This window comes from Mizuhopecten yessoensis, unplaced genomic scaffold, assembly GCF_002113885.1.
Source record: "Mizuhopecten yessoensis strain PY_sf001 unplaced genomic scaffold, ASM211388v2 scaffold716351, whole genome shotgun sequence".
Classification (NCBI taxonomy): domain Eukaryota; kingdom Metazoa; phylum Mollusca; class Bivalvia; order Pectinida; family Pectinidae; genus Mizuhopecten; species Mizuhopecten yessoensis.
In genome coordinates, this window is record NW_018480073.1 from 89555 (window position 1) to 102123 (window position 12569).

The 12569-nt window shown below is 35.2% G+C and overlaps 1 protein-coding gene across 1 annotated transcript; it reads left to right on the plus strand.

The window, feature by feature from the left end:
* LOC110443544 lies at window positions 1–8673 on the plus strand. The gene is made up of 5 exons (XM_021487814.1): window positions 1–140; window positions 2201–2285; window positions 2788–3028; window positions 4449–4790; window positions 7674–8673. Exons 1-5 carry the CDS (start codon window positions 13–15, stop codon window positions 8078–8080), a joined length of 1203 nt encoding a protein of 400 aa, XP_021343489.1. The 5' UTR covers window positions 1–12; the 3' UTR covers window positions 8081–8673.
* The last annotated feature ends 3896 nt before the right edge of the window (window positions 8674–12569 follow it).

Sequence of the window (12569 nt, forward strand, 5' to 3'; positions counted from 1 at the left end):
ATCAATGATGGGATGCAGTGTTATTTGTTTAAGTCATATGTACAAAACAGGTCGGTTATCGATGCGATAAACCCATCCCCTATATACTGCGCATGTGTAGACCAGGATCACATCTTCGTTGCTGCCAGCGATACAATGGCGTAAGTATTTCGTAATAGTACAGAAATTCAGCTAGCGTATTGTTTAACAACATGATATATCTGCTGTTTTGCATAACCATCCATCTACTTATTGTTCATGTGCATTTTTGTTTGTTTGTTTGGGGTTACAGCTATTAACGCTCTCGCAACAGCTAAAGTCATACAAAGGCCAGTGCATTGGGAGACACACCGAAACGACAGAATAAGGAAGTAAAAAAAGAAACAAACTGGAATACAAAGGTTACAATGAGGCAGCAGATTTTTTCTTCATTGACCAAGTAGCAGAAGAAAATATCCCGATTCTGCACAGGCTGCACATATATGTGAAAATATTTGTTGCCATGTTTGGGCCAGAATTCGTTGATAAAGCATCTTTTTTTTAATTATATCTTTTTCGGGATAGATGTAAATTGGCAAAGGACTTAAAGCGGGATGGTCTTATTCGTACAGTATATCAGCGTCTGATTTTAATTATATAGCTGAAGCAAAAACTTGAATATATTGATCATTTACCTGTTACTCGTAGTGTAAGCCCCCGACCTGCATACCTGGCGTTATCAGGTATTACCCTTTAAACTCAACGAATGAAAGACTGGCAAACAAGTAAACACAAACGTTAGGTGCATACCTGTAGCCCGATTGATGGTGTTAAGGGAATCGAAACGAAAAGGAAAGTACATGTTTTATGTACGAGGCCTGTTCAACTTCTTCAATCCACACTTGATCAACAAAATTGGAAAATGTGTACACACTCTCACATAGGAAATAATGGTTTTAATATGATTTAGTAACATGTCAACACTAGACTATATCTGTTTTCAACTAGGAATTTGCTTTCAATTACGTAAATTACTTTTATCACAATGGTCTTGAATAGATCAATGCTATCTAGCAAGTGTTCAGATGTTTTATATTGAAAGTGTGAGCAGTCTAGACAAATGGCAAGTTTGTACTAGTATTTATATTTATCAAAATTTTCATAGGAACTTCATAACATTTCGGTATTGTACATAGTTCGTGTGTACATGTAGGCATTTGCATAAGCAAATTCCAATTTGCGTTTAAAAATAATATGAATAATTCATTATGTAATTATTGCATCCAATATTCGTGTTTTCAAGCATGTTGTATAAAGGTTTTTGAGTATCTATACGAGTGGCCATATCTCAAGTCACATCCGTATATTGGGGTCGATAAATATAACAGTCTTATTTTACCGAAACATTGCTATATGTGATTCAAGGATATGGATGGTATTCTCATTCTACACATTTCTTAGTTAAATGTTACATGAAATGATTTTTCTGGCTTTCCGCATCAAGGTATTGCATGTTTTAAAAGGTCTTACTAGTGAGTATTTAATTCACAACGGGCTTGCTTCTGCTTGGTAAACTGTAAGTCCACGAAGTTTCCATAACATTGTAGACGTAAATCATTTTGGAACAGAATACATAAAATACTCCTACACTAATAAGTTACCTGCAGCAGCCAAAAAGCAATGTCAATTTGCGAATGGTTTGTAAGGATATTATTGGCACTTTCCCTTCCTTTTGTTGTTTTATACGTGCAATGTACAAACATGTTACGAAACAAATATAGCAGAGTACTAGCTGAAGTGTTAGCAAAACCTTAATTAAATCCCTAAATCGTTAAAAGTAGGACAAAATATGATCAAAGAAGCGTTTTACATTGAGACCATTGATTAAGTACAAGAAGAATATGACCACATGTTCCAGAAGGGTAACCGCCTCTGCTCATCGATGACACCCGTCATGTAAATGAATGTCATCAAAGCGGGTAGTGAAAACAAACTTCAAGGCTTACTAATGAGCATAATAAAAAAAAACTTCGAATTATGGAATTCGCATTTTTAGAGCTTTAGGAACACTGATAAGTCCTTAATGGAAAAAGGGACATATAATGCACTGAAATAATTACCTTTTGTTCTTCTTGAAGGTAGAAACAAATACTGCTGGACTACAAACGATTCATGTAATAAGTTGTATTATATTTTAAATCATGCAACTTTTAGTCCATTTTCATTCTGCTTGATTTCTAAGCCAACGTGTGGATGTTGGTGAGTCGGATAGCGTCACTGACCAGTGTAAAGATGAAATCGAACCAGTTGCAAAGCCGGATATTGAGGTATAATGGACTAGCCATATTTAGTAAGTAGACAATCGCTAAAAACAGACGGAGACAGAGACATAGAACGAGACAGACATAGACCCAGAAACAGATACAGAGACGGACACAGGGACACAGTATCCATGAAATTGATATGTGATGCACTCAATGACACAACTATACGCTGATGCTTTCCTTCTTTATAAGATTTACACTTACTTTTATAATAAGGATTCATGTCTTCATTATGGTCAATTACACATCAAAATATCGAACAATCGGAATAAGGAAATTGGACGGATAACAACACAATTTGATCCTCATTTTTCATTTAAACAAATCATATTTTAAAAAATGAAGAGGAAATAGTCAAAAGAATAACATTCAAATAATTAAATATTAATAAAGAGTCTTTCCATGGATAGACAAAACAATTGATATGTATCAAACATTTCAAAATCATGTGATACTATACTCTTTGAATAAATACATTACTATTATCTGTACATTTTTTGCTCAGATTGTTCCAGGCTTTCTGCCTAACGACGTAACACTGGTGGTCGAGGATCAACACCTTCATGTAAATGAAGATTTACTCTCATCGGCTTCACCTGTATTTGAGGCTTGGTTTAAGAAAGAGTGGCAAAAAGACGAGTGCACTGACGACACAAAAAGGAAGCTGGAGTTCCCTGGGAAAACATATGCTGAGATGGCCACTTTTCTCAAATGTCTTTTGCCCATTTTCGATGACAAAGTTACAAGTAATTATGGAAAACGATGATTCAAATATGACCTAAAACATACCAATTTAGTAATAACATGACTATTACAAAATTAAAACAGGTATTACTATATGAACAATATTTTTATTTTAACGCATTTTTTGAGCGTCATAAAACGTATTGAATAAAACTGTGACTCATATTATGGTTATAACAAACATAACTCAAAGGTGTTCGAATTTGTATGTTTAGCAGTAAATGTAACCAAAATAACGGTTAATATAATTTAGCTAATGGTACATATTGTAGCGTTTAAAGTAGGTTTTTTCGATAATCAGACTCTCTGCAAGATAACTATGATTTTTGAGCAAACCAGGAATAGTTCTAAGTTTTTAATAACGTGTATTGAACAATACTTTAAATCATGGTTACACATTATTGATTTTGGTGAAAATGTGAAACATTTACTATTTTCAGCTTGTAACATAATGTATAGGACCGTAATTGTGCTAGTTTTCATTAAACTCCTTAACGAACTAATACCAATTCACAATAGTGTCCTTTTTTGGTTTGGGGGACAAAATGGACATCATCACTACACTTCCATTTGGAGGTTATATGTATATCATTATCTTTATCTCAATATTATCTCACAAATATATTTTGCCTTAGGAAACACTTTCCATTATGAGGAAGAAACATTGCTTTCGTCCCTCTATTCTGCATGCTAAACGCATTTCGAAATTGAAGATATGGCTAAACATGTTTTTTAAAGACATACTACTAGTCAATCTTAGAGCAGTATTGATGTTTGACATATTAATTAAAATATAGTATCAAAAGTATAGAAAAGTATCAACCTTTAAAGTTAGCCAGCATAGTGTAATCTTTAGTATTCAAATGCTTTCCTAATCAAGATGAAATGTTCAAAGAAAAGTAAGGGAAAGACGTTGAAATTCTCTTAAGTTATAGTAAGTTTCACATAGGGGAAATTAGCCATGAACTTCCGAAGTTGGCCAAGACAACAAAATGGCTCTTTTAACTATATAATTACGTCACGCAGCTGTCACAGATAGGGCAGAGATGTCGTCAAAGAGAGGTTTGGAAATCTTTCGTTTATGGCATTAAATTTAAAAGAGTGGCAATATTACATTGATTGCATACGACAGTTTTGGTTATCATACCCACTCCTTCCTTTGACATGGCATATCCTCTGCAAATCGAAAAGCAGGGTCACTCAGTGCTTAGATGTTATCGTTAAAATAATGTTCAAATTATGTAATGCAGTAAGCGTGCGTTTAAAAAAATCTGAACAGTGTACTCTTGTTTGAGAAATATCTAGCTGTTACCTTCTTTCGGATATTGGATTTTATTGGAAAATGCTTCAAACAAAATTTTAATTGGATTGACTTCCAAAGTCAAAAACTAATCATTGTCCCTTAATCTTGTGTATTCTTAGATGCAACACTGGAAACTGTACTCCCATTAGCAGATGAATATCGGACAGGAAACTTGCTCAAAGAATGTGAGGAAGTCATCCGAAAGCACGTGGGGTCTGTTTCCGAGTTGGATATTTATATACCACCTTCACAGGTCGTCACATACCTACGCTGGATCGAACATTATAACCTTCACACGGTTGAAGAATGTGTTGTGAGATTAGGTTCGTTCCTAAAAACCGAAGAGCTAGACACAGTTCCAGACTATAAAAAGGTCAACCAAAGACTGCAACTGGATGTATCTAATGCCAGGGCCAAGCTACTTGGGAGTCTATTTGTGATCGATCTACTAGAAGCTGAAAGTAAGCCTTTATATCAAATTTGGTTTTGGTGGTTAGTATGTCACTAATCAAAACGCAAAAAGGATAGTAAGTTCCAAGTAATACATTGTGATGATTCTATCTACAATATAACATTAATTCTGACCTCACATTCAAATTCTACGACAAACGTGATTAGGTGAATTTTAAATTCATTTTATTTCAATCAGTAGTAATATTCCAGAACATCCCAATTCTACGGAGCCCCTTTACTGACATGCTACACACTTTATTTCGTTTATAACGATTTTTTATTTTGTTTTATCAAGTTGTTCTTTCGTTTTATCGGAATGTTATGTCGTTACAACGGAATATTAATATTCTTATTACGAAATAATGATTCGATAAAACGAACTAAAATAAGCGTGCAGTATGTCATTTTAGGGGCTCCGTACAATTCACTTTTTAAAGAGTTTAGTAATAGATAAAAGAAAACAAATCAGCAACAGTGTTCTGAGTGTAAAAATACACTGAGATTCGTACTCTTGATTTCAGATAATTAGATAGACCGTCTAACCTACTGAACATGGTCAACATATGTATCCTGACCCAGCTATATCTGATATAAAATGTAGTTGAGCATGTACAAAAATCTTCTTTAGGATTCTCTGTTGTTTTACCTGCATTGGGACAATGAATTTTAAGGATCTGTTTGAAGTAGGAGTGCACTGGATAGCTATTGTCTGCTACATGTAGTCAATACACTATTTAGTTCGGTTTGTGGAAGTTCATGAAATTCCAATGTCTACCATGATAAAATAAATTATTAAATGATAAGTCGTAATACTCTGTAACTGTTAAGTTTCCGGGCCGCTAATTGAACCTTCGCTCTTTGTTCTTATCAGCTGGATAGCAGCTGGTTAAAATTGGCAGTCCTTATTTGTCTTACACATCAATAGTTATATTACTTTTCCCGTTAATACCACACTCAGGCTGTGAAACGTGTCAAAGGAATAAAACAAAAAGGAATTTTATTTTATTTTCTTACTTGCCATAAATTATAAGTTGATTTACATAATGTCTCGCATGCTTGAATGGGCCCTTTTATGATGTCAAATCACGCCTCTTCTGCTATTTACCATCTTTTTTGTTTATTAATACTGCTTCAATTATGAATTACAAGGTCGTTTAGTATACCAAGTGACGTAAAAGATATGTATCAATTATGACAAAAACATGTTTATTGTGTAAACATTATACCTCTACCACTGTCGAACACAAAGTATTGTGTAAGCATTACCTCTGACCCAGTCGAAAACATATTATTGTGTAAATATTACCTCTGACCTAGTCGAACACATAGTATTGTGTAATAATTACCTCTGACCCAGTTGACCACATAGTCGCCATTAGTTTGATTCTGCTCTCATGATATATCATGAATACGCTTATGCATGATGATATCGTAAACCTGGCTTCAACCTTGGGCCTGGTGAGATAAGTAGCAGTCGGAAAAAGGCTTCGCAAGCTTATAATAGACATACAGTCAAATCTCGTTATACTGCCACCGTTTTTCTTGTAGTACATTTGGCGTTATAACGGGGTTTTGCGATAAATTTATGGAAATGTAAAAGGGATCATAAGAAAACGAGAAAACGGGACATTGAAATATGTTGACGGTAACCGAGGAGAAAAATAAAACGTGGGGGCATTATATCGCGGGTTCACTATATTTATAAGGCATTTGAATTTACAGATTTTCATACCAATATAAAGTTGTGGGATCGCGCACAACGTTACACGATGTGCGGTGTGCGCACGATGTGTGAACGGTGTGCGGACGATAAAAAATTGAACGATCATTGCTTGCGCACATTTGTGCGGACGATCGACGAACGTTGTGCGATAGCAATCGTGGTTGGTGTAAATTGAGGAATGGCTTAACAATATATACGGTTTCGTGTTTAAACATATACACTTGATTTTTTTAGAATGTTTCTATATTCAAGCTGCATCTATAAGCTTATTTTCTGTCTATACTTTCTTAAATTTAGAAATGGCGTTTTTGAGTTGTCGACCTTAATCGACACATGTAAAATTACAACACAGTCTCGGCAACACAGGTAAACATAGCCACTTTGTACCTGGACCGTAGTTTTCCCCCGGCCCGGGGCACTTACATACCTCGCCAAGGTGTGAAAACCTGGGGAGCTATAGACCAAAACGAGTGCAAATAACAAATATTAAACTCCTGTTGTGTTTTCATAACGGTCATACGGTATCAGGTGTCAGGCAAACGCCAGATAAAACTCCGGTCACTCATTAAATGGTTATCTACCTGTTCTGTTACCGAGGAGCCAAAACCATTCTTGACAGTCGAACGGTCACTGTATACTGTGTTACACGCAACGTAAAACTGTACATAATCTGAACTATTGTGATGAGACATTACAGTAATATATACAGTGTACATTATTGCATATGAGCCTTCCGTATTTTTATCATTCCGTAAAATTGATCAACAAATTGTACCAAATCGCACAGTTGTGCGGAGAGAAGCGCACAACAGGGCGAACTATTGTTAAATCGCACAGATGTGCGCACCATGTGTGGACGATGTGCGGACGGTGTGTGAACGATGTATGCACGGTGTGCGCACGGTATTTTTGGTGCGTTGTGCGGTCACACAACTGTAATTTATGAAATTCTATTTCTTTATTTCCCAACAGATGCCGTCCTGTAATTTAAACGACATGTACAGCAAACGAATGAATGTACTTTTCTACCGTTTGGAGAGTCCTAATATTGATGTTCATTGTTAAATAACGGTGTGGTGTTGTTTTGATTATCCTTTTTATTTTATGTTTATTATATTTTCATTCAATTGTCTATTCAGTTATTTTGTTGTTGTTATTGTTGTTCTAGGAAAGATGAAGGAATTACAAATCCCTCTCTCTTCTCTCTATATGGCTGAATGGAAACAGATTATAGCAGACCATGTGGAGGTTTTTCTGTCTTTATCAACAACATCACCAGAACCGTCTTTTCAACGTTTCTGGGCGAGTAGCCCTTCTTCGGGTTTCAAAGTTTCAATTGGTAAGTCCAGGACGACGCGAATCATCCCATCGGATGCTGCTACATTTGCATGCATATCTTTATGTGATAAATTTAAATTATCGCCTACTTATACAAAAAGCATCTCGAAATTAAAGTCACTGGATCTTAACCCGGGACGTTTCGAAGAACTTTGGTCAAGCTTCTATCAAATAACCACCGAAAATGAACGTGCTGACATGGAACGACATTTGCTTGCAATGTGCAAATCTACTTGAAATCGTGAATTTAAACAACTTTTGTTTCACAGATTGTAAACATAGAAAATAATCACAACAGGTACTGAAATCATAAAATATTGACGTCTTATGATGAAGTGACTATATCATACTGCGTTTGTCTGTTTGTTTGATTGTACCCATACACGAAGTTTTAAAAAAAATGTTTATATCCGCGACGTCAGATACCGACTGTATTTTGGTAGTGTATACTCTTCAAAGAACAGAAATGTCAATTTAATGACGTGATATATTATATCAAAATGACGTCACGTTTCAGAACATCAGCCGATTTGGTACTGAACACCTTGAACGCAAACGTTGATTTCACGCACGCACTAGTCAATATTTAAACTATACTTGTTACAGAACTAGGATCACTGGTTTCCCATACGTGGTTAGCGCTAACCGATAAGTCACTAAATACTTTTGTTTTTATGCACTCCCAAGTTAAGACTAAGAACGAATTGTAGTTCCTAACCGGGGTTATTAAGTGCAACTTTGTCGGATAAAGTTATCCTACATCAGTGTTCTACATGAGACACCTGTATTTTGTATACAAAAAGGAAAGAGAAGAGCTTTATCAATTATGGTATTTTTTTTAAAGAAATAATTCATACTTTTATATCAGTATGGCCGTGTTGCTTAATTGTAGTTTATCATTGCACTTGTACAATTAAATAATAATCAAATATGGACTTTTCGTTTCCTTGTTGATAGCTCTGCTGCGTGCAAACTTGTAACAACAACCAAATTTGTAACAACATTGAGTGTTGTGTATACTGGGTTGAAGTGCTTAATTAGTAAATGAAATGATATCTTAAACAATTCCCACTCATTTGATATGATTTATGGTCCTTTGTTGATGTATCAGGTTTGCTAGGGCTTAATCGTGCTGTAATACAGAGAAGATATATTAAGACATACCCGTGAAGTATATATGGTATTAAAAAGGAAAACATTTCTTTTTTCATTATTTATTGCACAAAAATAGTGCTGCATCAAAAAGTGCAGGAATGAGAAGCATACTATTTGACGCCAGGTTCTAATGACGTCACGCTTGAACGTAAGGTAAAACGTAATTTTATTATCTGGTTGGTTTAGAAACAAAAATAGCATCGATTGTCTAGTTATGTAAATACCAAAACAACTACCAATACTACTGTCGCTTCACCTGAACTAGAAACTGAAAATCTACGCAATTGATAAAAAGAACCATTCTGATTGGACAATATTAAAAGTGATATCATAACATGTGAAGATGTAACATTTCAGTGACGTGCAATGAAGATGTCAGTTTTTATCAAATGGATAATTCATGATATTCAACTGGTAAAATGTAATAAATCTAGATACATATGTGGGGTGACTGCTTCCTTCCATGCTCCAAGTAAAGGGTGTTTCAAAACATACAAGCGCTAAAATTGTTTACTGTTTTTTATGAATTACTCTAGGCCGCTTTCTTTTATCATGATCCAAACGATTGGAACGATTGAACCAGCGTTGTTCATTTATGAAATAAGTAAAACCTTGTAATTTGTTGCAACTTCCAGGCGAGCCTTGACAAAGCCTTGCAAGGCCAACATAAACATTGTCAGATCCGCCAGAATATGTACCCGAATATTACATTTAAAAACAGACAAACTGGTTGTTCCTCACTAACGAAGAATCTCCTCTTTGTCGTAATTCATCAGTATACTATCGTTTTAAACATACAACAGCATGGTATGCTAGAATTCATTCATGCCACATATGTAGTTTAGTAGTCATAGCAGTTTGTTTGTGTAAATACTGTTACTTGTATTTTGTTTCATAATATACTCTGTCTTGGTATAGTATGTGACATTTTTGACATTGTACATATGCAATTACTTGTAATAACGTTCAATAAAAAGGATTTGGTCATAAATATTGATTTCATGTATTCCATATTTCACAAATAAAAATGATGAAAATGTTTAGCACTTTTTTCTTTTTTTTGGGGGGTGGGGGCTTATTTAATGAAGAATGTATTTTTCATTGAATATTATGTCAGTGAAAACATTTTCCGAAATTTCTCAGGGATGACACGTGATCCTTGAAACTTTTAGTGAGTATAGTCCTGCATTTAAATGAAAATTGGCTTCGATTTATATTTGTTACGTCATTATATTTGTGATGTAAATGTATATGTTACAACTTACCTGTTGCAATGCTATTTGTCGGCTTAGTCTTAAAGTATGTAGTGGAAAGAATGGGAGTTTTTTTTCGTACACTAGTTGAAATAAACACCTCGACAATAACACGTAATTCCTGATTACACCAACTTCAGGACAATGGTACTTTCTGACTATACCTTTAACTAGCTACACCTATTTCACGTAACATATATATAAATAAGTATGATTACATCTATTTCCCGTAACTTATATCAATGGCTTTGTCCATGATCAAAGACAGTGTATTTAATTATAATACAATAATGTTGTTAGTCTACTGATATGTAGATTACATCCATGTTATAAGACATGAGTTGGTTTGATGTAAATACGCATTTATAAGAGAGATTTCTAATAACTATCTTCAAGCTACGACTGTGGCTCGAACATGCCGTTCAAATGCCCAAGGTGTTTGCAATTCTGACTGTAAATTGAGATATATATCATATAAAAAATAAGGTTATTACTATAAACAAAGTACAGGTATGCAACACCGCCAATGACAACAATCACAAAAGTAGCTGAAATAGGACACAATACGGATTACGCTCTACTTATTGTTATATATCGATGCGGCTAACATAACTAGATCATCGCTAAGCATGAATCATGGATCACAGCTTTTAACCAGTTCTATTTCATTTGAAAACAGCCTGAAATGGCTTGTCATGAGTACCATGACGGAAAAGTGTCGGCCATCTTTTTGCAGGTCCGGGAAGAATATTTTGGTAAACACTTTTATATATTGAATAATGTATATCGATTATATTTGTCTGCCCCTGTCTTTCAATCGTTTTTCAAACAAACAAAACACTAAACCTTTCTAAAATGTTTGTTTATGACACAGAATATATATATAAGTTCAATGATTTCACGTGAAACGGTGGTTACTTTTTATTGTCTCTGTTAAAAGTAAAAAAAAAAAATAACAAGATGCAACCCAGGCGGTCGGTATAAAAGCTGACGGATGCAGCAGCAAACGACAAGTACACAAAAGTATATAAGATTAAAAAAATGCATGTAGGTATAAGCTCCTTCAATAGACAATGGATTGCTGCAATGTCTTTGCTCCGGCGGGGAGTTCTGTACATTAAAACTGGCTCCCATGCATCCCGCAGTGATCTAACGTCTTATCGAAGGAAACTAAATAACATTTTTTCTCACCGTTTTTCCAAATATAATTCTGCTTTCATGAACTGTTTAAGATACACTTAACAATAAGTCATCTTGTCATATTGGCGTGACTTATGTTAAGTTGACGCGGGTATGATGAGAATGCCAGTTGTGCTTCTTGACTTATTGTACGATAGGTAGGGAGCATTAGGAATAGTCAAATATAACGTCGATACAACGATATTTCATTATTTGTCACAAAGCACGGGATAGTTTCAATATTTGTATAAAAATTTAACAAATCTTAAAAAACAAATAAAACTAAAAACATTATATGCTAAGTAGGTATAGCGGCTATCTGAACACAAGATAGATAGATCAAATATGAAAATATCATATATTGGCAGTTGGGTCTCCCCGGGGGGACCGGGTGGTATACCCGCTGCTTTATTTACACCTATCCCAAAGTATCCTTATATATCCCATAATTAATCCATAACCCCCTCCCTCCTTCCCCATCCATTCACATCCTCTCCCCGGTACACACAACTATCACTCGACCCAGTGTATTTCCGACATTGGGCATTTCTCTCGTGATGTTATTGAATGTTATGTCTATTGCGCATGTACAACCCATCAAAATATTCCCGAAATAGGAATGTTGCCGAAGCTACCGTCCTTTATATGTTCAGACCGACGTACGAGGGAGACATGGTTTGGGCTTGTACAAGTCTATAACGGGTCCGTGCGACTATAAAAGAATTTTCTCGTAAGTTGTATCTTGTATTTGGAAGCTGAGCATTCGCATTCCCCCAAACTAAACCTATTATATCAAAGTCAGCTGTTTGGTTGCGGAAATAACATGAGGAATCGTTCTTCGATACCTCTGATCGAAATTAACCTAAGCTGTGATCGAATTTACCCGAATCGTTATTGAGACTCATTTACTCCGTTCAAAGCTTTGAGTTAAAAAGGGGAACACCAAACATGCTCAATTTAATGAGTTTTGAGACGTTTTCATTCGATCTTTATCGAATACGGGACCAAAATCTGTCGCGTAACCATCCAGAACGAGATGGAAACTATAGAGCGAGAGCGAAAACGAAAGATAGAGTGATCAAGTTACAACTTTCCCTTACTGCACATGTGTAGAGCAGGATCACATATTCCTTGTTGGC

Bases quoted from the DNA above. Each gene is read 5' to 3' on its own strand.
- LOC110443544 (XM_021487814.1), top strand. From the start codon at position 13: ATGCAGTGTTATTTGTTTAAGTCATATGTACAAAACAGGTCGGTTATC. The intron at 2,286-2,787 runs GTATAATGGACT...TTTTTTGCTCAG, and splicing joins TTGCAAAGCCGGATATTGAG to ATTGTTCCAGGCTTTCTGCC. The intron at 4,791-7,673 runs GTAAGCCTTTAT...TTGTTGTTCTAG, and splicing joins CGATCTACTAGAAGCTGAAA to GAAAGATGAAGGAATTACAA.